We start from the raw sequence: 27,055 nt of genomic DNA on the forward strand, positions 1-27,055 counted from the left end.
CAGGTTCAAGTACTGATTCTACTACTCACTAGCTGGGTAACCTTGGGCATAGTACCTAACTTCTCAAGAATACTATGAAAATCAAATGATATAAGTTAAAGAAAAATGTGTAAACTGTAAAGCCTTGTACAAATGCTAGCTATTATTAATTCAAATTTCCTAGCCTTAATTCATTCTTTTATAAAAGACTGTCTTCATTTATATCATGTATTCTTTCAATGGAACAGGAAAACACTTTAAAAATAGTATTCAAACAAAGAAATAAAGCAACTCAGTTTATTACATGCAGATTCTTCTGCATTGTTGCTAACAGTTCACTGGTCCAAAATTACTAAAATACTTAAAAAACTATACATTATGTAAACAAAACATAAATAAGACAGCATAGTTCTTTGTACATATATTTAGTACAGGTTGTTAGGGATTTTAGGAATATGTACAATTTTACACCATGGACTGCATTTTCACAATGCATAAATATATATATATATATTTTTACACAAATAAAAATAAAATTTCACTAATGACACAGAATACCATATCATAGATATGCTGCAATAGTCCAAATTCAAGAAGAAACATGTCAATTTAAGTGTGCAAAAGGCTAGCTTACTCTACACTAGTCAAACTTGACTTTTTTCAATTTATGTTATACAGACAGGTAAATCCTGACCATGTACTTTAAACAAAGAACCTTTGAAAACATCCTAATACCAATTAGGAGTTAAATGGAACATATTTTTCCCTCCCCAAGAAAACAAAGCCTTGTTGCAAGCTAATGAGAAGATACATTAAAACACATACACACACACACACACACATACACACACAACTATGTATATTTTCAACAGTATAATAAACAGTTAAAATTTTTATGGGAGTCCAAACAATGCCCCATTATTCAAAAACTGGCTCTTTTAGTCTAAATTCAAGATGCAGCTGTGTCAGGCTTCTCTAAACCAGATGACTGAAAAGCAGGGAAGACAGAGGCAGGATTCCGACTGGCAGATACGACAATTTGCGAGAGAGATGAAGAGAGTGAAGACACCTTAGATGCTGGAGTATTTATGGTATTCAAAATGGCTCCTTCTGGGCTAACCAATAATTTTTTGACAGATGTGTCCAAATGAAATACTGAAGTGTTACTTGGCAGTGGAGTATTACTGGAGCAAATGGCAGAAACCAAAGAAGTTTTAGCCAAAAGAGTAGCTGGAGGAGACTTAATTACTGAAGTCAATGATACTGTTGGTGCAGGAGGTGGAACAGAAACTTTTGCAGTTGTGTTTACAATTTGTGGTGCTGTATGTACTGTGGGTAGAGAACTTGCATTCCCAAAAGAGTTTACAATTTTCGTAGAGCTTTTCATAGAATGTTTTATAGGTTGCCCACTTAAAGAATTATTTGATGCTAGTGTGATCTTCTGGGCAGGGTTATCTACTGCTGTAGGCTGAATGCCTTGGCTGTTGTTAAGAACTAAGGGAGGTCCATATTTCGGGTTAGTAGATATAAGGAGAACATGGCTGCCAGCTCCAAGACCTTGTGGTGGAACAATAAACCGGGTTCCATTGATCATGATCTGAGTACCAGGTGCCAAAGGTGTACTGGTGTTGATGACTATTTTTTGTTGAATACAAGGTTCACTGAACTGACTCCCTACTAGACTAGTTACATTTGATGGTGTTGTAGCAGTGTGAATGGCAGAGCCGCCTGGAGCAGAACTGTAACTAGGGGTTGATTTTACTAAAGCAGGGGGCATTTGCTGGTTTGGCAGAGAAGCTAAATTGGAAATATTAATTATTTTACCTGGACTTGGTGAAAGGGATGACAATTCAGTTTGAGGTTTATTTGCGTTTACATTTGTTGGCACTGTAGTTGAAATCCCTGGTGACTGAAACTGGAGAGAAGTCCGAGATTGTCTTTTAGAAAGAGAACATGTGGCTCCTGGTACTGTTGCTGAATGTTGAACTGTGTTGACTACTTTAGGGGATGTAGTCACAGGTGTAGGTAAGGCAACAGTAACAGGGATCTGCAGAGCTGATGTTAAACATTTAGGAGACACTGTTGGTTGTGTAGTTGAAATCAGAACAGATGATGCAAGATGTCCTGTTTTCACAGTTGATATAGCCACAGTGTTTCCGAGATTTGACGTGCAAAGTCTATTTGACAAAATAGGCATAATTCTTGAAGAGGTATCATTTCCACTGACTAAAACAGGAGGTCGTGTCCCAACTGAAGCAGAGGTTGAGGTCACTGAAAGGGAACCCAAAGATACGTTTGCTCCTGTTACCGAAAACATGTTTACTGCTCTTGTGGCAGAAACCACTGATTCATTAACAGGAGTAATATTTTGACTCACGAAATTTGAGCTTACTGGAATTGAATTACCACTTGTTGACAATGGCAAAATATAGCCCTTGCTACTCTTGTCTTCTTTTGGGATTACATTTTGCAATATGTTAATTGGTGGTATAGCTGGTACACTGCCTGAAGTATTTACAATTGCTTGACCTATGTTTAGCCCAATTTTCACATCTTTTATCTGAGACACAGTTGGTGATGAATTTATTTTTATTGGTGCTCCCACTGTAGATGGAATCAGTACTATTTGGGGTTGCTCTGGAGTCTTAACGTACGTTTTATTCAACGAGGGAGGAAGAGTTTGTTTTAATGATTCTGCAACAATAGGTGAGGCTGAAGTGCCACTGGGAACTGGAGCATTAATAAAAACTAGTTTCTGGGCAGAAACACCAGTAGATGTTGGTGCAGGTGTCACATTAACTGCAGTTCCATTGCCAGAAGAAAGCACAGATGGAGCTGATACCAGCATAAGTTTCTGAACTGGAGTCCCAGTGGTCACATCTCCATTTGTTGCTACTGTTGCTTCCGATCTTGTAACAGGGTAACTTTTTGTGATATAATCTACTTGTTGCTGTTTAGTTGGAGTATGAATAACATTTGCATTGTTTTGTCCAAAATTTCCCGTTGATATGCTAATTACACTTACTGAACTACTTGTTGTTGACGGTAGTAGAGTGCTAGAAGAAACAGAGGACTTCAAGGGAGAAGGAGGCATGTGTGAAGTTTTATCTATCACGTGGCCCAAATTGCCACTGCTAGCGGGGTGACCTAACGTAAGTTTGAGATTTTTCCCTATGGATGGATTAAAACTAGCTGGAATGGAAACAGAAGTCGGTGTTTGGCCAAAAGGTGGGAGATTTGATGTAGTAGTCGTTCCAGCTACTGGTGAAAATGCAGAGGATGATGAAGTTGTTGATTTTGGCATCAGAAATGCCTGAAGCTGAGGAGCAAAAGTGAAAACTGAACTTGAAGATAAAGTGTTGGGTGAATTTTGATCTGGATTGGTCTGTACTTTTACAACTCCAGTGTTCCCACCTCGTGTCCTAACAAGAATTGACTGTGAATCTCTTATACACACAGTTTTTAGTTCTTGCTTTGTTTCAGAAGAATCAGCAGGTTGTTGTGTAAAACAGTTGAGGGAACTACCAGGATTTGTAGATCCATTTAGTGTTGTTGCTGATAACAGAGGCTGACTTGTTAAGGAAACGGTAGATGAAGCATTGGGCAGGGGGAATGTGGCTGCTGAAACTGCATTCTTGATTTTTCCTGCTTCACTCTGGCTAGTCTTAACTGATGGTGTTAATAAATTACTAACAGAGGTTACAGATGACAAAGGCTGTGGTCTAGCACTACTCACATTTGATAAAGGTGTAATCGTCTTGTTGAAAGCTGTACTAGGTAGTTGAGTAGAAACAGTTCCTGTAGGGTTGACAAGAACTGATGCTAAAGAAGAGTTTACACTTGTTGTCTGTGGGAAAGATGAACAATGTTGTTCTGTACCTTTTTGCTGAAGTGGCGGTGTTTCTTTTGCAACTGCTTTTCCTTCTTTATGCTGAATCACAAAATTCTTAGGCAGAATGAGAACCTGTTGCATGATTTTTTCTCCTGTTTTAGGATCCACCACAGGTTGCATCTGAATCTTTACAGAGCTATTGTGAAGATCTATTGGCAACCACTGGCCACAGGGCATTTTGTATACCATCTGTAAAGGACCTTTTGTACTGGTGTGGCAGGTCAATGCTGGCTTTATGGAGTTTGCTTCTGGAGAAGATATAACTGGCTTTTCCACAGCAGGAGCACTTCTACCTGTGGAAGGGGGCAGTTGATTTGTTAAGGTCACTTTGTTCCCAATATTCTTTGCAAGCAAGGCCTGAATAGGTTTGGTCCCTTTTTGGAGAGTAGACACTGGTACTGAATCCAATGAGGCAAATGACTCTGGAAATGATGGCTCTGTATGCTTTGATTCATTCAAACAGTCAATTTGCATATCACTTTCTAAATTCTCAGCTGTTGTCTCATTTGTGCTTAACTTTGGTTTCTTCCTTGGGGAAAGCTCTTTTGTGCTATCATCCAGATAATTAGTTTGTTTGGACTGTCGTTTAAATGTTTTAAGCAGTGTTTTCGGTACATCTTTAGAAGACAATTCTTTTTTCATCAGCTTGCTTCTGGCCATAGGAAAATCTATTTCTGACAATTTCATATCATCTGAAAATCATAAAAACAAGCATTTTGACTATATAAAACAGCAACTGAATAGCAATAACACCAATCATAAAAAAGAAAGTCAATCTTTGAGCTGGCAATTTATTAAGAAATCTGCAGGATGATTCAAAGCCTCAGTACCACTGACGGAGATAAAGGTAAGATGACCTTTGACATGGCAATCTTGATATCATAACCATGACCAAGAATAACCTATTATTGAGAAAATTATTTTTGGTCAAATCCTACTAATTCTGCTGCCAATGTAAGTGCAAAACTTTTTTTCTTTTCTTTTCTTTGTTTTTTAAGGGATCAGGCTTCACTATGTTGCCCAGGCTGGACTTGAACTCCTGGGCTCAAGTGATCCTCCTGCCTCAGCTGGGACATGCACCACCATGGCTAGCTTAATTATTATCTTTTAAAGAGATATTCAAGCCAAAAATTAGGGCTCAGAAGTTAATTGGGGAAGGAATCTAGTCTAGTTCTCTTCCTCTAGATAGGGAAACCCTGACACCAAAGAGAGATAGTTCTCCAGTCTATTCTATTTTTAGAGACTCTAAAAAAAAATTTCCAGTTCTTTCTGATGTTTATCTTTACAGTAAAAAAAAATTATGTTCATACCTGGTCAAACTGGGTTAATAAGAAGTATTCTTACAATTCAGCGAAGATATGGAAAACAACATTTCTAAACCACAAACTTTCATACTAATCTCTTATATAATGAAAGTCATTAAACTAGATTTATAGACTATAATCTGTTGAGTTGAAATGAATTACAGGTCATCTAATCCAGACTCCTATCCTTATTAGAATGATGTGTTTATTCTGGTCTCATTAGGCCATCAAGCTTGGTCATTCTTCATAAAAATAATCTTCAGAATATTAGGGACTTCTCAAATTCTATTTAAAACAAACTTCAGAAATAGTAATAATAAAAAGAAGAGAATGAACCAATTCAAAGGGATTACAGATCAAAGATGCACAGCCTGTAATGAGCAATGACATGCCTACAGTTTGGAGTCAGGCATTGGGTCCAGAAACTCCTAGAAATATAATAATGACTCCCAAGAAACTTATAAGTATATAGACAGAACTTCTTTAAAACATACCAGATTTTCCCAATTAATATATTTCATTGACCAGATTATCTTTTGCCTTCATAGCAAACAAAAACTTCTCTTTGTGTATTTAGGGTTGATTTTAAAAAAGTTTAATGCCTACCTGAATCAAAGTGATCTTTCTCCAGGATATCTGGAGGTTCTGTTGAGTCTATAGACTTAATGATTTCTCCTTTAGGAGAGTCTTTTTCCAGATCTCCTTCACCTTCCTCAGTAGTCCATAGTTCTCTAGTAAATTTATCATGATCAGGTTGTCTTCTAAAGTCATCATAGTCTCTCTTTAGACGGCTCCTGAAATAACGAATAATACATACGTATTAAATTCTTGAAATCTAAACTAACTTTTAACATTTGAAACTACATATTGAAATATTTTCAATTAAGTCACTATAAATTGTGTTTTAATCTTACATGTATCTAAAATGCTTAGTTTAGTCTTGCCAATGATTCATTGCTCAAGAAGACAAAACCTAGGGTGTAGTCACAAATTTAAAAAAATCATACTGCAAATTTTAGAATAAAGTGTTTAGACATACCACCTGTTTGTCTTTCTAAAGGCTGCTCTTAGACCGATTAAATGAGAGAAAGGTAATTTTTTTTCTAGCTGCACTGACAGAAAGATTTAAGATAATATCAAATTCACTGATTATAATAATATTTAAAAGGTCATTTTGGCCAGGCGCGGTGGCTCACGCCTGTAATCCTAGCACTCTGGGAGGCCGAGGTGGGCGGATCGTTTGAGCTCAGGAGTTCGAGACCAGCCTGAGCAAGAGCGAGACCCCATCTCTACTAAAAATAGAAAGAAATTATATGGACAGCTAAAAATATATATAGAAAAAATTAGCCGGGCATGGTGGCGCATGCCTGTAGTCCCAGCTACTCGGGAGGCTGAGACAGGAGGATCGCTTGAGCTCAGGAGTTTGAGGTTGCTGTGAGCTAGGCTGACGCCACGGCACTCACTCTAGCCTGGGCAACAGGGTGAGACTCTGTCTCAAAAAAAAAAAAAAAAAAAAAAAATAAATAAAAGGTCATTTTAAAAAAGTTAATCAAGAAATTCTAAACAACAGTATCTATTATTGTGACTATTATACAGAAAGGAACAAACAAACAAACCCATTATTTAATCCTAGAAGTAATCATATCTAAACCTTTGGTCTTACTAGACATATTTTTTTTATTAACAAAGCCAAAAAGTAAACTGACCTTCACAGATATCTTTTATATAAAAACATAATAGCTGTATTTCTGAGAAACTACGGAGAGATAGAAACACGGTATTTTACAGATCCTTTATAATTTCTTGCTTTCAACTAAGTTCTCTACTTTACCCTCAAACTTTACCCTTAGTTTCTTTTTTTTTAAAAAAATACATCTGAATATATGCTCTCCAAATTAGTTTTGTTACAAATTGTTATTTGTGTGTATTGGATTTTATGTTCTACCTATGTCACTTACTAGTCGTAAGACTTTGGGAAAATTCCTTACCTTGCTAAGTATCAGTTTACTTACTTGTACAATGAGAATAATAATAGTACTTACTTCATAGTATGTATGGCACATAAATATTCTACAAATATTAGTTAATAAATACTTTTCATTTATTTATGTTTTAAATTATTGTTTAAGAGTTTTATGGAGCAGTGAGGGCTGTCAGATACTAGAATGGGTTACCAAATGATAATTATAAAATGAATTTCCCGTTCAATTTGTAAGATTGGAATGAACAAATATCTATATGGGGGTAGTATCAAGTTCTCCTCCCTTCTCACTCTCAGTCTTCTTAGCCTCAGCTAATGACTTTGCTTCTTATTTAATGAAAAACGAAAGCAATCAGAAGAGAACTTTCACATGCTTACACCTCGTCTGCAACTTACCTTAATTTGTACTCATATTCTCCTTCTCTCTACCTAAGATAATACCTCTACTTAAATGCATCCTCTCTTGCCTAATGAAGGACAACACTCTACCAAATGTCTCTTCCTTTGCCTAAATCCATTTTTTTTGTCTTTTAGATTATTTCCATCAGTATACAAAACATGTTATTTCTCCCATTAATAAAAACTAACAACAACAAATACCAAAACACTCTCTCTTAACCCCAGTTTATCCTTCCAGGTACTGCCCCATTGCTCTATTCCTCTTTACAGCAAAACTCCATGAAAGATGACTCTTTAATTCCTCTTTCTTAATTCTCTTGAACAGACTCCTAAGACTTTAACTCATGTTTCTACCAACACAGCTTGCCAAAGTCATTAATGATCTTCATGTTGCCAAATTAAATAATGAATTCTTCGTCATCATCTTCCTCAACCTATCATGAGCAGCCCTCCTTTTTGAAATGTTTTCTTTACCTGGTTTCTAAGCCATCATTTTTCCTTTCTCAGCCTCCTAGCTTACTAAACACTCTTTCAAAGTCCCTTCTACTAAGTCCAACACATTTTGACCACCTCCATGTGTTGGAAGATCCAGTGTTCAGTTCTCTTTTATTCTCTATGTTCACATACTAGGTGATTTCTACCAGTCTCATGGTTTTAAAATCAATCAATATGCTGACAACTCCCAAATTTGCACTTCCAGTCTGGTTGATTCCCTTGAACTCAGCCTCATATATTGAACTGCCTACTAATGACACCAGTTAGATGTCTAAAATACATATCAAACTTAATGTTGAAATCTAAACTCTCCAATTCTCCACTGCTTCCCAAATCAGCTACTCCTTCAGTTTCCCCTGTTCTCAGTTAATGGCAATTCCATGATTCCAGTTGTTTAGACCAAAAATACTGGGTATCACCTTTTTTACTCTTTACTTCCTCTCATATCCCATATTCAATCCTTAAATTCTGCCAATCCTACTTCAAGATATATCCAGAATTCAAGCACTCCTTGGCATCTGCACTGCTACTATCCTGGTTCAAGCCACTACCATTTTTCTCCTGTATCACTGCTATTGTGTAGTTTCCCTCCTTTTGTCTTTGTCCCATTACACTAATCTCAACATAGTAGCTACAGTGACTGCTTTAAAACATAAGTCAGATCATGTCCCTTCTCTGCTTAAAACCGTCCAAGGGCTTCTCATCTCACTCAGTGTAAAAACTTGTCATTAAAGACCTACAGGATCTGGCTACCTTCCCCATTACTTTTCTTACTCTTGTCTCTTACCATGTTCTTCACCCTCATTCTGCTCTGGTTACACTTGCCTCTTTGCATTTGAAACCTCTAAATGCCAAACATACTTCCAACCTTAGGGCTTTTGTATCTTTCATTCCCTCTGCTTTTCCCTCAGATATCCACATGGCTCTCTCCTTCATCTCCTTCAGGTCTCTGTTCAAACATCAACTCGTCAGGGAAACTTACCCTGACACCTTGGTGAGAATAACCTTCATCCTGTCCAAACCAGCTTTTTCTTATCCCTCTCACCCTGCATTATTTTTCTTCATAGCTTTTTTTGCCATCTGATACTTGAGTTTGTCTGTTTCTTCCACTAGAATGTATGTCACAGAGTAGGGGGTTTTGTTTAAACATTATTTTCTCAGGGCTTAGGAAGTGCCTTGCATACTTGTTGGCACTCAAAAATACTTGAATTACAAATGAACGGAAAACCACTAAATGGTTCCAGGACATCTTCCTCAAATCATAAATTAAGGACCATAAAATAAGTAAAATAGATTATAAAGCTTGAATTACCTGTTTCTTTGGAAAGCCTTCATTAACTTTGGTTCCCATGGCAGCAATTCATTTAAAAGACGTATCAATGTACTATGCAATTCTTTTACAGCTTGCCTCCGATGATACCATTTGCCCTAAAAACACAATTTTTAAAGTAAATCCCTTAGATTTAATCTAAATGTCAATGTCAAGCCTTATTTTCTGATTAAAAAACAAAATCAAGATGCCAATAACCCATCAAAAACATATTTCTTCTTCAGAAGCTTGCAGAAAGGGGGAAAATATCCTGTAATAAATCTTATTCAATATATTTAACAGTTTTAAATTCTACCAGAGAAATCTGAAACCCCTTTCATCCAACTGGGAGACAAAAATTCAAAAAAATTTTTTAATTACATCAATTATGTTTTAATAAACCATTTGCTAAATATGGATCATGATATAATCATTTATATAAATTCATTAAATAAGTAAATAATATGGGTCATTTCAGTAAAGTTTTTGTAATTTTCCCAAAAAGGGAGGAAAGGGGGAGAAAAGCTAGGTTTGTTATGCCTAAAAGCAATCTTCTTAACAAACCTCCTTAGGATATTTTATTTTTATTTTAAAATGTTTCTAGCACAGAAAAGCAACCAAAGCAGTCACTGTTTTCAACACTATAATGCTACACTAAGAGTTAATAATTACTGATGTTCCCTCAATTTGTTAAGTATTACCCTAGGTATTTAACACACACACCTACACACTTACCCACCCACCCATCCCCCTATGTATCTGTATCTAGAAAGAGCTCTAGCATTTATGAAAACCCTTCTGGGGTGTTTGCATTGTTATGTTCACTTTACAAAGGATGAAACTACAGCTCAGAGAGACTAAAGAGTTGGTTAAGGTCCTGTGACCTAAACCCGTATCTGCTTGATTGTGAAGTCCAAGACCTTACAACTACATCACTACCTCTTAAGAACTGCATCATGTAAATTCAATCTGACACAGGCTATAAACACCTCTACCAAACATATACCTTACCAGTATACATAAAATTATTTGAATAATATAGGAATAAATTTATAGCACTTAAGCCAATCCCTACTCTTTGACAATGTTAGTGTACACCTATCATTATCATCTACTGTTACATAACCATGTTGTATTTTTTGGTAATAGCTTTGAGATATAATTCATATACCATACAATACACGTGTTTTATTTCTAACAGAGACACACAACTACATATGTTATGGATCACATTTAACAGGCATAAAATTAGACTTTATCCTATAGCAACTGTTAAGTCAGACAATTTGCATATATGTACAACATTAAGGCAGAAAATTTACCACTGTCTAGAACAAAATTATAAACATGTGCATAAATTTTCCAAATATATATTATATATATATACACACCTTCAACATTTAAGTCATGGAAATTTTAGTCACATATAAATCTAAATGATTAATAGTACAGTTTTACCAAAAAAAAAAATTTGTGCCTTAAACAGAATGTGTATGCACATAAAAATAGACAGTTATATTTCTACCTCTGAGGTTTTTATATTTTAGAAGGGGAAAGTAGAAAGATGTGGTATTATATGTGTATGCACACATAATGAATATGGAACCTCAACCACTAATTTTTGTCTTTTTAGTGGCATGACAAATCATAGTATTAAGAAAAAAAATCCCAAGAAAAGTAATTTTTATTTCATACATAAGCCTCTTTCGTATTAAATGTGTTCTAAAAGTACACACAGGACCCAAGTTAACAATGAGTTAGACCTTAAAAGTTTATTTTTCTCAAAGAAATGTTATAAGATAGTATAAAGTTCTTATTCTAACCCATGAAAACAAAACTTTATTAAATGGATAACAATAAAACTGAACAAGAAATGACTTTCATCTAGGGAAAGTGAACTTAAATGGAGGAAGATGAAAAGGCAGATGACAGCTACCTTAAATTCTTTGCGGAATGAGGCGGGGTTGTTTCAATAAAAAAGAGAAAATAGGTAGATTTTTCCCTTTAATAAGGCATGGAAATAACATTCTTTTTCTACTTCCCAACTACTATTTGGCTCATAAATGAAATGGTAACAGTGGAAGTAAATTTTTCCTAAGCTAAAGAGAGAAGAAAGAAGGTATTAAGAATGAAGGTAGGGAGAAAATGCTTTGTGGTAGAATTAATTGGAAAAGTGTTCAAAGACTAGGGAGCTCCCAGCATGCTGAATTCCTCACTGGTGGTTACAAGGAGACTTTGACAGCTGCAAAGTTAACCTGGGCAGTATGGTTGTTGTCTGGATTAACATGTAGTGATGGGGTAGGGGATGCAGAAGGATTACTAGTAGTAGTATAGGACAGAAGACTTTAGTCTAGGTCTAGGTAGATGAGGCACAGGATGGGGAGACTGTGTAGCGAGATGCTGTTATTTTGAGACACTTGTTAGTTGTATTTGTGTCTCTGCTAAATTAAAATGTTAATTTTTGTAGATGAGAGTTTAAAAAGGATTATAGAGTTTTTATCTTTTTATTTTATTTTGATTACTAATTTTTCATTAGTCCAACATGGAGAAATATATTACTGAACTAGCAGACTATATACAAGGAAACAAACTTAAATATTAATCGGAGAATAAATTTCTAACTTTCACATAACTCTATTTTACCAACAAATCTGTTTTAAAATGTCTATGGCCTTTTAACTTTATGTATGTTTTGTGGGCTTTTTCCCTTTCCTTATATGATGTAATTTCAACTTGGGGTAGTGGTGGTATGGTATTTCATTTATAATTCAAAAATGCATATTTAATTATTCTGTATTTAGAAAAGACTAAAAAGTTTATTTTCATACACAAATTATAGGAAAGTAATGAGTGATAAAATGTTTTTGCCTAGAAGATATACATAAAGAATATAATGACCTCAACAAAGGGCACCCCTATGCCCTGCCATGGGGTATGTGAGTCTAGTTTTTATGTGGTTTAAAGGGGGCATAGGTTTAAAAAACTTGAGAATCGCTGCTCTAAGATTGGTATTTGTAAGGTGCTTTAGCCACAGAAAGTAAAAGGGAAACTGATAGTGCTTGTTTCATATATCATCTTCTTTGATCAAAACATGCTTACAACCTAAATGGAATTAAAATAATGACATTGTTCCTTTCTCCTTAGTGGTGGTCTCAGAGTTTAACAGTACACAATGGAACTAATGCAAAGAGAAGACAAGTTATAAATTTTTAAAAAGAAATTAGAGATGGTAACAATCTGCCTTATCTTGGGTCTAATATGAAATCTATTTAAAATCAAAACAAATTGTTTATTAAAGTTTAAATTAGATCATAACTAAAAGCTAATAACTTTTCTGCCTGGTCAACTTTATTTATATACACAGAGAAGGGAAATACCAAGAACAATTATCAAGTTTCTTCTAGGATGAAATTATTAAAAAAAATTGTCTAAAGTTACACAGGGACATACAGGTGGTCCTCGGCATCCGTGGGTTCTGTATTCAACCAATCATGGATTGAAAATATTTGGGGGAAAAAAATGGATGGTTGCATCTATACTGAATACATAGAGTTTTTTTTCCTTAACATTATTCACTAGACAATACAGTATAATAATTATTTATATCACATTTACATTGTATTAGGTATTATAAGTAACCTAGAGATGATTTAAGGTATACAGGAGGATGTGTGCAGGTTCTATGCAAATACTACACCATTTTATATAAGGCACTTGAACATCTGTGGATTTTGGTATTCATGGGGTGAGGGTGTAAGGGTCCTGGAACCAATCCCCTACAGATACTGAGAGACAACTGTACTTTTAAATAGAAGTAGACGTTAGAATTCTGTATCTCCCGAATGGTAAAATCTACTCTCCTTTCACTACACAGTGTTGTCTCTCTTGGTCCTCAAATAGATAATTCCTAAAGAAAGATTATATTGTGTAAGTACCTATATTTACATTTAGGTATCTCTGTAATGCAAGAATTAAAATCTAAAATTTACTTTGTTAATTTTAAAAGTTACGATAATTAAAATTATAGTGACCTAAAGTTTAAAAGTAAATCAAAACAAAAGTAAAACAGTGAATTCCTCTATCTTCAAACACAGAGAATCCAGATGTAATAAAAATCAGAAAGGCTCTTATAATCTTCATCCACAATGATTAATACAGAATCAAAGATGACAGCAGGTAGCTGCTTTCATAAAAGATCATCTGTGGAGCAGTTCTATAACTTTCTCTAATAAAAATATATTTAATAAGCTTTATGTATATAATTTTAGACCTCACTTTATAAACAGGTATGTGAATACGGGGATAAATTAACTGCTTCCAATGTTAGAATTCTCACTATTTTCACGGATAAAAAATATTTTCTAAGAGAATCCTAACGTATTTATGTGAACTTAATTCAAATATTTATGGAAGGTCACTTTAAAAAAGAGGAGAGTAACATTTTTCTTTTATGAATCTACTATAAAGTTTAACATAAAGTATAAAATTCAAGCATGCACCATGGAACCAAAGGCATATAGTATAGTCTAAATTTGAAGCTTACCTTTCATTGCTTTCTCATCCAATGTCCACTGCAGCTGCAGATTGCCAGCTCCCTTTCCATGAGATGCCCCAACTACCAAACAGCGGAGGTTTTATAACTCCATAGGGATTACTACAAAAAGGAGCTGGTCTATGGTCACAAGATAAGTCCTTTATTATATTATGCAGTTTTATAAGTTTTTGAGTGCAATACATTAATAACTTAAGGAATTATAAACAAAATGAAACTTTAGAAAAACTTACAAAACTACACAATATTGAAAAAAAAAAAGGCTGTGTCTCTGTGTGTGAAATGAGTAGGGGAGGGAAACTTACCTTACAACTAAAGAACAACTCCATTCTGCTGCAGTAATCTGGGGTGGGTATGACAGCACCAGCATAATGCTGGCTGGGGTGTTGCAAGGAGAGGGAGTTGGCAATCTACTGATGCTGGGGACATTGGACACCTAAAAGGAAAAAAAAGAGGAAAATAAATAAATTGTAGATTTAGTAAATGTCTCATCACCATGGATATATTTTGCACATTTTAATAAATTTAGATGCTCTGTATGTTAAAACTTGGGTAAAAGTCACTTGTTTACACAAGCCATTTGGTTACTTACATAGATTTTCCTGTAATGTTTTATCTAAACAAAACAAGTATCAGCAGTCATATGAAGAAAAATTAAAATCGTATAAAAATATACTAATGCTTTTTTAAATTGAGAAGGCACTGTGGAGATGACAAAACCATTTTTATTAAAAAGAATAGTACAAAAACATGATGTATGTAATCAAAGTATGATATTGCTTTTCTGTATGCTTTTATTTACAAATAGGTTGTTAGATCACAGAAACATGGATCACAAAACATTTTTTGTTACAGGCTTGATTCTTGTCACAGACATAAATTCTATGTTTGAAAAGGAATTCAATATTCATATATTATGCTTTTCAAATAAAATGCAAATACCTTTTAGAAAAGCCAAGTGGATCCCTACACAAAGATGTCTTATTGAAGAGTCTCATGTTCTACTGACTGAGCCAGGCAGGTGCTAAAGATGTCTCATTTAAAATCACTAGCAATATCCAAAGGTAGTTTTCATATAATCTAAACCCATATGTATAAAAACATAGCACAAATAAAATTAATTGCAATTAAGTATTTTAATAAACTAATTATTCGGCATTCTCCTTAGTCTAAATACTACTAAATGAAAAGGTAATACTATATTCAATAAGTATTCACTTTTCTTTCTTATTGCTTGCCTAGACAAACTACTACCATAGTCACATATTTCTGCATATTCACAGTTCTGGGAGTAAAACATTGCATTCATCTTGTTGGCATACAGTCCCTTAAAAAAGTGCTAGTTTGACAGTATAGTAAAATGTCTTGAAAAAAGTTAAAAAGTATTTTAATAACGCCAGGGGTTCTAACACGAACTATTAAATATCCTATGCTATTATTTTCTCTTAAGATACTTTCACTAATTTTCACTTGACTAATTTAATAGGAAAGGAAAGCATTTGTGCTTTATTTTAAAGGCATCCCACACTGAATACATTGAATATTATATACAACATTTACATCATATTTCTAAGTTAGCATTTAAATAGAAAACATGGAAGCAAACACTACAATAATGATGATAACACTTTAAGTTGCTGTGTCTTCTAACTTTGTAGAGAAGGAAAAACTGGGCAACAGATCACATTCCTAGTAAGGTAGTTCACTATCACTGGGGAAGAAAAATCTAATGATGTACATTTAACAGATGATATGCTACCATTTTCATTTACAAAGAAGAATGAATTCTGGATGGGAAATTAACCACTGGCTGAGCATCTGAATTTGATTGTTTTCAGTGAAATGGTGGTAGCAAACAAGTTGATAAAATTTTATCACATCTATACATGCTATCAGAAAGGTGGATTCTCAAGCAATTCACAGGACAATCTAAATGACTAAGTAACACTGTTTATTTGGCATCACAGGGGCATAAAAAGTTCCACCTAAGTGAAATTAAGGTTGGAAATACCTTGAAAGCAGGTCCTACTTATTTTTGCTTTTTCATACTCTATCACAATGCCTAACACAAAAAAGGCCCACAATAGGTATTCAACTATTAACACACTGACTGGCACACTAGAAAAAAATTTTTTTTCCTTGGGGCCCTGGTGTTTTATTATGAAAACAGGATAAAACTTTGAAAACAAAACAATCCTTTCTAATTTAATGAAAAATTTGTTATTTTTTGTTGTTTTCTGTGATGAGTTATATGCAACTTGAAAAACAGTCCTCATGGCTCCCAAGGTGAAGAGACACAAGTTATACATGCTTAACGAGGCCCCGGGCTCAAAACTAGCATGAGTTAAATACAACTCACATGGCAGTTAATATGTTAATATATAAGTAAATTTCTCAGATAACTGACGTTTCCTCCTCAGATGCAAAAGCTTTCCTATTCAGATTAAAAAAAATTGAGAAATGTTCTTAAAATATAAGTCTTTCAGATTTTCTGACAACACAATGAATATCAGTTTAACTCCTGAGACCTGGGTCATCATTATGAACAAGTTATTGTGTTATGTTTTTATACAGTGAGTATCAGGCACCTCTGAGGTTTCTAGGTCTATTACCTATATTCTTATATTAAACAGTTATTGATTATGATACTTTTAGACTCCTAAGATGTGCTTTTTTAAGTTTTCAATTGTCTTTTTAAAATTTATTAGTGTTTCATGCTGTCAATAAATGTGCCTTAACTGTCTCCTGTTCTAATTAACAGCAGCTGCTACTACTTGTTACATTAAAAGAAACTGGTCCCGATAAAGCCTTTTTCCATTTTAAAGTACTAGAGCATCCACATGTGGACTCTGTGCCCTCTAAACTTAGGCTCCTTTTTGCTTTCTGCTGGATTCTGAGTTACTTTTCCTTCAATATATAATGTATCATTTTCTTCCCTTCTTCTACAGAGTCTGGTAAAACGGTGGGGAAATTTTATTAATGTTCAGTCCTCTCAAGTTTTTAATGATATTATTTCCCAATTCACAAAAGGCATTGAACTAAGGTCTTTCCAAAGATTTTGATATCTTTTGTAATATAAAAATCCAGAATGATGTAAAGCTCATATTTTGGCCTTAACCCCTCCCCCCAATAGATTTAAATTCAATTTTCCAGAACAGTGGAAGATAGTAACTGTTAAACAGAAGATTATACAAATTTATTGGGACTTTGAAAAATATTTGACATTTAAATTGTTACTTATATTTGAATAATATGTGTGGTATTTCAAAAAGGTTTGAAGCAAATTATAAAAGCCACACTATGAAGCTCTGACTATGGAAAGATCTGCCACCTAATTCAAGTCTTCTTGAAGTATACTCCATGCTGGGAATATACAGCATTAACTCTCTGCCTGATGTAAAAACACCATATAATCTCTTTGCCTTTTCACTGGTGTTTTCATGAAAGTTTCCCTGATGGGATTCAAACTATGCCACAGTGCAGTAAATAGAAACAGTGAGCACTATTAACAAGGGCTGAAATCTGGTTCTTAGTGGAGCAGAGTAGGATATGAATGAGGACAATAATAATATATTCTCAGATAAATTCAGTGACTATAGTTGATTGAAGCTTTGTTTGCCTTACCAGTCATATATGTTCTGGTTGACATTTCCTGTCATCTAGCTTTCCTTTCTATGATTTTGAACATGTCAGTTAACATTTGATTCTTCATAAAATCCATGTTATTTGCCCTTCCACTCTACTCCCAAACAACATATAGACACGTAACTAAGGGATGTGAGCAAGGATCTAATGTGTCTGGTGACTTCTGAATAAACATAGCTTGAAAATAAAACATTAAATTTTTTATGAAAGGACAATAGCCCAATCAACCCTGATTAAAATTAAAAATTTATGCCTGGGGTTGAGGATAAAATCTTAAGCTCTTTAAGTGAATTCCTTGAATACAGGAACTTGGTTTTAATCTTTGGATCCCTACCAAGTCCCTAGTACTATACATAGCATTATAGAAGACATTTAGGAAAATTTACCTGATGAGTAAGACTAGTATTCATAACTAAGGTAAGTAAGAAAACTTATTTTATCTGTTTTGCAGCGTTTCCAATAAGTCATGTTAATTTTTAAAAGCTTTAAATATAACTAAAGATAAATTAATTTTCCTCCCACAGCTGAAACAGTTTTCAGTTTTGTTAACTATTAACTTGTTTACCAGTAGATCTAGAATTAAAAAGCACATTATACAGAATGATGTAATTGTTAAAGCCTTAACTAAAACTAATTTTAAGAATAATGTGAGATTACGGCAACCATATCTACAACCAAAGCCATTAAATAAAGTTAATTAGCGCTTAAGGACTCAGAATGTACTTAACGTTCCTTACACTGTAGTAAAGTAGATTTTGTACTATAAACATCTGACTATAAATAATATTGATTTAATGCCTCACTATAAGAAAATAGGATATGAAATGAAGAGGGAAAAATCCCATCATCCTTCATTGTAACAGAGTAAAATTTCTTTTTGGCAGGTGATAGAAAATAAGATTAATGCATCATAATTTCTTTGCCTTCTATCAGGCTTTTATTATAGGCAATTATGTTTTTGGTCCTTATAAATACATGTAATAAGTGAAGTTTTAGAAATGATTTGACAATATTTTTCCATTTATGTATCATTCCTTACTATGCTTCACTTTATATCACATTTTATTTCTAAAAATGAATAAAGAAGTACATATACAACCATGTTATTTGTAGTTTCTTCATTTCCCATACTAAAGAAGGTAAAAGATAAACGGTAAACATTCTTAGAAGAGGCCACAAATCATAATGGATTGAAGATAGCTAAAGACAAATCTGAAACTAATGTCAAGAATCCTTCTTCACTATCTCATGGAATCACGAAGGGTAAAGGTTAACAGTGACATTCACAAATTCCATCAAATAAAAGTCTGAATTAGAGGGATATGATGTAATAGAATACTCTCAATTATGGGATCTTGTATTACAATTTTTACCTAACTTTCAAAACACCAACTTGTTTTCTCCCCAAAAGTTGGCAGCAGTAGACAGAATGAAAGAATAGGACACTTAGCAAATATAGGCTTATATCAAGTTTTCACAACCTCAGCACAATTGACATTTGGGGCCAGATAATTTTTTGCTGTGGGGGAATGTCCTGTACATTGTAGGATCAGTACAATGTAGGATGTTCAGCAGTATTATTGGCCTCCATCCATTAAACGTCAGTACCATCTCTTCAATTGTGACAACAAAAAATGTCTGCAGACATTGTCAAAAGTCGCCTTCGGGAAGGGGAGCAAAATCAAGCCCTAATAACCACTGGCTTATACAGAACTCTGTGACCAAAAAATGGGGTTTTACTATCTCTGATCTAAGTTTTTGACTTCTCCAATGTTTGGTCTAGCTAATGTACATCCTTTGGTTAAGTAAGAAAAGCACTATTATTGTATTAGGAATTTAATTATTTTAAGAACTTAATAAAGATTAATTTTATCCACTACTTGAAATTCCTTTTTAACATGCTTCTATACATACTATAATCATTATACACATATTATTTTGTATGTTCTTAAAATTTACGATTTCACAAATATTTCCATGTTGTAACAATGATTTACCAGTATTTCATTTTACTAGCTATATACCAGTGTGTCAATATTATTTAGTCAGTCATCTCCCTACTTTGGACATATGGGCTATTTCCAAATTTCTACTATTTCTACTATTAGAGTAGTCTGACAAATATACCACTGTGTAAATTATTTTTAAGGGATGGGGGGAAGAAATGGGGAAAATAAAAGTTAAATTCCAAATAGCACCACAGGATAAAAGAGTATAAGCAGTTTTATAGTTTTTCTTACATACCGAACATAAAATTTAGAAATAATTGAAATCTGTCTTAAATACAGCTCAGTGCTGAAGTACTTATCTGCTAAAAGATGTATTATAAAATATATAGTCTTATATTTAAAATTTTAATTTATCAATATTAAGACTTTTATTTATCATTATAAGCTCCAGATGATATTTCTTTGCTTATATATACAGCATCTTTTTATTGCCGAATTTTCACTTTTCCTTTTACCCAATCTTTACACAGATCTTTCCTCATTGAAGACCGAAATATTTTTGAAAATCTAAACTATGATATAAAGCATAAGGAAATTAAACAGATATGAGGGAAAAAGGGATCCTATGAAAACCTTAAACATAATAAGTTTGGCAAAATCTTTCAATTTTTATTATTTAGGAAGCAACAATGTCTAGCAAATTTCAAATACAGTAAGATCAGATAAATTTATCAATATCTTAGCTCTATCTTTCTGGAAAATAAATTTCCTAGACTAAAAAAAGTATACTTTTCAAATAATTAAGCAAAATGCAAATTCTATCTTTTAATTAAAACCACAAAAATAAAAATAAAATGTTGTGATTTCTCCTTTAGATCACTAAAGAATCCTATGATCTAAATAATGATGAGAAAGACAAAATTAAAGGACTTTGTCATTCTATATATTTATTTCAACCAGAGGTCTCAATTTAAACAAATCTCAGGTAGATAATTAAGTATAGCACTGCAGGATCTAAAGGATGTTGAATCTTATTTGACTAGGCCCCTAAATGTAATGGGCCAACCAAACTCAGTTGAGAAATTAAAGCACTTTTCTCTCTTCTCATTATTAACCATAAATGAAATTAGTTGTCTTGTAAGAACTTAGATTTTAAAAGACTGTAAATCTAATACAATGGCAAAACTTCTAGGAGGTTAAAAAAGCTTTTTAATGTAAACATAAAACTGCTCTAAAAAATAAAGTTTATTAATTAAAAAAAAAACAAATAAAAAACTTTTTAAATGGAATATTGACCTAGGTGGGGAAATGGGATCATTCTTCCTTGTTGCTTTGGTAGGAAAAACTACCTGGAAAGGCCCTGCAGATAAGCCTCCTGAAACAACTAGGTGTTTATATGAATCCATGTTAAATCTTCTATCATTTGTCATTTTTATCTTTATTATAATAACATTTATGACAACCAAATGTTTATGTGGAATATATCTTCTTTGTTACTGGAGTCATTATTGTAGATATGAACAAGATAATGAATAATAGAATTGTCTTGACTCTAAATACTATTTTAGCTTTGACAGTGATAGCCCCTTATGAAGATCAATATTAAGATTTCATTTGTCTGAAAATAGTGAAGGAAGCAATAAGACAAGGAATCAGTCAAAATAGCTATCACTATCACCAAGTTCATATACTTCATTATTAAGAAAGTCCCTTGGGTCCTCACCATGAGCACAATTTTCGTAAGTATGGTTACCTGCTTTCTTAATCCACAGTATATCAGCTAGGGCAAGTATATGGAGACACACAAGAAATGACAGGTGACAGACAGCCTGGTAATGAAAAAGAGACAGAACAAAAGCAACAATACAAACAAAATCCTTCAAAATATGCAGCATAAAAGCCTTTTGATGAATGTTTAATTAGAGCTACTGATATCAACAGATTTTCAGAGTAACAATACAATTATTGATATTCATAATGATGACCCTTGAGTCATCCAGAAAGGGTTAAATTATGTTCAGTATAATACAAGGAGGCAGGCAAGTTTTCCATTAAATGATTAATGAAATCATTTTCATTAATGGTTCATCATTTCATTAATGGCTGGGCATGGTAGCTTACACCTGTAATCCCAGTACTTTGGGAGGCCAAGGGGGAAGGATCACTTGAGCCTAGGAGTTCAAGACCATAGCCTGGGCAACATAGAGAAACCCTGTCTCTTTAAAAAAAAAAAAATAAATAATAATAATAATAAATTAGCTGGTGTGGTGGCACCAGCCTACAGTCCCAGATACTTGGGAGGCTGCGGCAAGAGGATCGCTTGAGCCCAGGAGTTTGAGGTTGTAGTGAGCTATTATAGCACTACTGCACTCCAGCCCGGGAAACAGAGTGAGACCCTGTCTCAAAAAATAAACAAATAAATAAATAAATAAAATAAAATAGGAGTTTTAGTGTCAAAGGTTTAAGTTTCAGTTGTCTAGAAAATTCAATTAAGCGGAACACCTTATTCCCAAATGATGCCAAACAAATAAACTGGTATTAATTATTATAAATATTAACATAAACATTCAATAAAGTTAATTTCCATAACTTTTATAGATTTATCACGCTCAATATTAACTTTTATACAAAATAAGGAATGATACTGAGATGCAAACTTTCACTATCTATTTGTTTTATGCTATGTAGCCATTTCATTGAGATAATCTGTTCACATAAGCAATCTTTTAGACAGTTTAACTTAAGAGGATATGGCTCATATGTTGGTAATCTCAGTAAGATTATTCCTGCTAAGTATAATTCCAAGAATTTCTATTTCTTGAAGAGTGAAAAACATATTTTAAAACTATCAATAATATGCAAATATCAGGGGGCATGGATAAGTAAAAAATTTATAGAGACAAATCTAATCAATTAAACCCTTTGCGTGATCTAAAATTTTCTGATATGTATGTCCTTAAGGAATATAATGTCAAGTATTTGTAGTTTGTTTTTCTTTTACTCTTCTACTTGTTCCTGTGAAGGAAGGCAATATGCTTGTATCTCATAACACCAATGGAAGTGAGGTGGATGGCTTTAAAGAAAAATTCTAGGGTGCCTGCAAAAGTATTTTTCTCCTGTCATACATGCCAGAAGTAAGTACTTAAATCAACTATGCTTAAAACTATCCATTAGAAAACAAATAAAAACTCTAATTGATAATATGGGAACAAATTAAAGTAAGTTATATTTAACTGCAGCATAAAAAATCAGCAAATTTATTTAACAGAATTTTGTTTAGAATGAAATATAATGAACACCTCACTAAAAACAAACAGCTTCTGCAAAAAACTATAAATAAAATCCTGATTTTCAAAAGACTATTCTTTCCTACTAGAGAACAGAATCATTCCTTTCTGAGCATAAAACATCAAATAAACAAAAAAGACTTTTTGCTGCAGAGAACATACTATAATATTAATATAAGTGTTTATTTGAAGAATATATCACAGCAGTAAATTCTAATACTTGATCTACATCAAGAGACTGTCCATATATCTAAAATATACATATGAAAACATAAGAGTCTAATAAGGGTCTAAACCATTATTAATGGAATTATTTCTAAAATAAACAATTTTCTACATTCTCAGATTGTATAATGAACATAATGTTTTCTCGCTAATTGATGACTATCATTATGAACATTATTCTATTTCTTAAATTATAGCAATACTCTCAAGTGTATCACACAAAAGACTTCTGAAATGCTTAAGGCTGTTTCACCCTGGCGTTAACTAACCTCAGAAGGTTGTAATTTTATGGTATTTCAATCTCCTCCCTTCAGAGTAGCTACAAATATATCTTTCCTAACAGTATATAAAATGACTACTACAAATCTGCTGATATCAAACTTGTTGCATCACAAACCATATTATATACATATTTATATTAACAGGTTCTGGGCAAAGATCTAAAAATGGCTTCATGACATTCCTAAGGCATAAAACAAAGGTTTTTTTTTTAAATGACTCATTTTATACTGTGTCTAAAGCTTTCCTTCCCCATTTATTTATTGGTATGTAATTGTGTTTCAAATTTGTGCATAACCCAATTATAAATGCCAGTTAAGTGGTGTTATTGATTTAGTAAGTAGCAAAATTGAGTGTTTACCAAGTGTTGGGTGAATAATATAATGCTTTTATACTCTAGTCTCTCAAGAACAAAAAAATTAGAAAATGAAAGTAAAGATTAATAATGAATTTAGAATATATAGTGGAAGTTAAAAAAAACTTTCAGCTGATAAAGGTTCTTTAAAAAGTTATATTGTTAAACACATATACAAATTATCTGGGGCAGGATTAAGAAATTTTCATTGCTTTTATGTTACACTTAATTAAAATTTTATGTTACTAAGCCATAAACTTCCATTAAAAGCATATAATTATTAATTAAGAATATTTGTAAGGTAAGCATTATCCAAAAAACTACCAGTCAGAAAACAACCAGTCAGTATACTGGGAAGTATCTAAAACTATACCTGATATAAACCAGGCAAACAAAATTAATTTAATTGTCCCTGGCACCATTTTTGTCTATTAAAAATGAAAACTAGACCACACAGGAGAAATAAAAGAAACAATGTTTCTAACTTTCATTGCAAATTTTCATGTAATCCAGAACAAAATCAAAAAAAGGCTTTAGAAAAAAGCAGGAATAAATTTTAATGCTGACAATAATATATAGAACTTTTGGATCAACACCTACCGATTTTTTTCTACTGTTTTCCAGATCTTTGAGTTCATTCTCGATTTTTGTGATTAATTCCCTGAGTTCATCAAGATTAGTGCAAATAAGCTAAAATAAAACACAAAAACACAGCTTGATAACACATAATATAAAACACCCAAAATGTGGTAACAGAAGTTGTTTTAACACACACTGAATTCACAATTATTTTTCTCTGTAATAGTAAAAGGCAAGGAAAGTTCGCAGTTTATATTTTAAAAGATATTTACTTGTTATGATGTATGAACTTCAGGATTAGTATAAAAGAAGCTGAAATTTCAACATTCGTGGTTTCATCCCACATCCCCACCTCTCAGTTTGTTTTATAATCCAGGTACTTTCTTAACATTATTAACTTTCAGCCCAGAATGACAAAGATCTGGAAACTCACCCTAGATTTCACAGGTTATTGAATCACCTTTAACAAATGCTTCACAAGACAGCCTCCTATTAGGTGAAGAAATGCACCCCTGGAGAACTGTCGTTATACCTTTGTTTGGTTTGCTAACTACACAATTTAACAAATCTTAGTTATTACTGTTGGGACTGCTAGTAGCAAAGGATTACAAGTACATGTAATATATTAAAGACTTGGATGAAATTAAGTATACACTCTTAATATGAGCTTATTAGTCTTTAATAAGACCATCTCCACAAATGGCATCTATTTCCTTTCATAATTGTATGGTTCTTTTTATTTCACCTTGGTAATATTGGCAAATGGCCAAAATAATTGATTCTTAGTTATTAATAACTGAACTAGCTTGGTTTAATTACTAAATTTTTAAACAATAAAGTGTCAGCAACAATTAAAAAAATTAGTAACTACACATAAGTTCTTGTAAAATTATACTGAACTTCTCCAATTAATTCAATATACTTTTTTCCTAAAATAACTTAAACTATTTTAAAAAATCTAATGTGAAAAAGAAATAGATGATTTCTGAAACAAAACTGCAACCACATAGAGGAAAACTTCAGATTAATAAAAGTCTTGTTGCAATGTTTATACTATGATAATTTAAAAAAATACTGTACTTATAAATTATTAATTCGCCATTAACTTTCATCAGTCCCATGTTTGTCACATTCATTAATTGCTATGTAAGGGCATCATTTTCCTCAAAGGCACATTTTCTTTTATTAGAAAATCAAAACAACAAAAGCAAAAGTGGGTCATAAGATAATTCCTGGTGGCTACTGAGTGAGAAAAATAGAGAGGGAGCCCCTTAAATTTCCTTTATTAGGTTGAAACATATAAAATCACTGATACACTTTCGATCTACAAAAATGGCAATATGGTTCAACCTAGCAGACTAAGAAAAAATTATCACAGATACTGTTATAATTAGTGTTAACAATTATATATTAGAAATATCTATACAAAATTTTAAACTGATAGAACTGATAAAGTAGGGAAAGTATGTACTTTAGTAATCCAAATCAAATAATTTCAGAGCAGAAAACAGTGACATAACGAGAGAGCGCAGCTTGATGTAAGCAACTACACATTTCAATTTGACAAATCTACTTATGAAAGAAATGTTGATGGTCAAGCAGTGGACTGGCCAATCAGGTAAGTGCCTCTAGAGCTAGATAATTTCTTCAACTTCTATTATATTTATTAAACCTTTGAACAATGTTGACCCTACAGCAGATTTTTATTAAGTACTCAGTGAGAATTAAACTTCCCGTAGTATAATATGCTATTATGGTCATGTCAAATTTGCCCCAGAGGCTACAGAAGGATGGCTATACATCTTTTCACTGAACTTGATGTACCAGTTAACATCATAGCATAGATTTCTCATTTGCACATATGGCAAAGCTCAGAGGAATTTTTACTTGCATCTTAGCTGTCTCACTATACAAGGAAGAACGGTACGTTTTACATGCAGTTTGTAGGAAATTACAGGAACAATGAAGACATTACTCCTACAACTAAACATACCCTAAAAAACTTTTAAGATCTTTTAATTATCAATTAATCATGATATCAACAAATATTTATATTATATTTAAAGGAATGGATAATAGTTCTGAGGCCAAATCATGAGTGATTTCCTCTGAAAGAGCTATATAAAATAATACTTTCAAGTGGCTTACCTAGTAAGTTGTACTAAATCAGCACCTCTCGAACTTTAATGTGCGTAAGAATTGCATGGGGATCTTATTAAAACATTTCTGATTTAGTAGGTCTGAGGTGAGACCTTGGATTCTGCATTTCTAACAAGTTTCTAGGTATAATTTGCAGATAATACTTTTGAGTAGTAAGATACTAAAAGATTATGAATTACAAATCAACATGGCTACTGAAACAGTCTGGTACCATGAAGCTAATGAGTATGAAAATTCAAAAAGATCAATTTCCAAGTAGGAGATAGCATATTGAATTAAATGTACAATGATAAAGACAATTGTCTCTTTAAAATAAATATAATTCAAATATAAATTTTGTTGAATTTGAGGCTCAAAACATTTTTAGCAATATTTACTTTGAAGTTATATTTAAATGAGTTAATATCTACATAACAATTTATACTCTTTATACACTAATATATATTTTCTATATATCTCTAAACATATACCTAATATATATACACTCAGTAGACAGAGTCAAGTTAAGCTATTAGAAAATCTTGTACAGGAACATAATTGATTTGATTTATGCCAACTCTATGTCACATACAACTCTATTCCCTGTCTTTTACAAAGTAAGGCATATATGTGGCCTTTAAACTCAACTCAATTTCATACGGTTCTTTTAAAAATAGAATCAATCT

The 27,055-nt window shown here is 33.0% G+C and overlaps 1 protein-coding gene across 2 annotated transcripts in view; it reads right to left on the reverse strand.

Annotated features, from left to right (window-relative positions):
• Positions 1–262: 262 nt before the first annotated feature.
• Positions 263–27,055, reverse strand: part of BRD10 (bromodomain containing 10) — a 91,404-nt gene continuing 64,611 nt past the window's right edge. Inside the window, exons 5-8 of one of the 2 annotated variants that reach the window (XM_069476465.1) lie at positions 24,252–24,341; positions 9,363–9,478; positions 5,782–5,969; positions 263–4,563 (exon numbers count right to left, since the gene is read on the reverse strand). In XM_069476465.1, coding sequence (XP_069332566.1) covers positions 929–4,563; positions 5,782–5,969; positions 9,363–9,478; positions 24,252–24,341 — 4,029 coding nt within the window. In that variant the 3' untranslated portion in view covers positions 263–928. The remainder of the gene's footprint in view (positions 4,564–5,781; positions 5,970–9,362; positions 9,479–24,251; positions 24,342–27,055) is intronic. The other variant, XM_069476466.1, reaches the window with a different exon arrangement.

Source organism: Eulemur rufifrons, chromosome 7, assembly GCF_041146395.1.
Source record: "Eulemur rufifrons isolate Redbay chromosome 7, OSU_ERuf_1, whole genome shotgun sequence".
Lineage (NCBI taxonomy): Eukaryota > Metazoa > Chordata > Mammalia > Primates > Lemuridae > Eulemur > Eulemur rufifrons.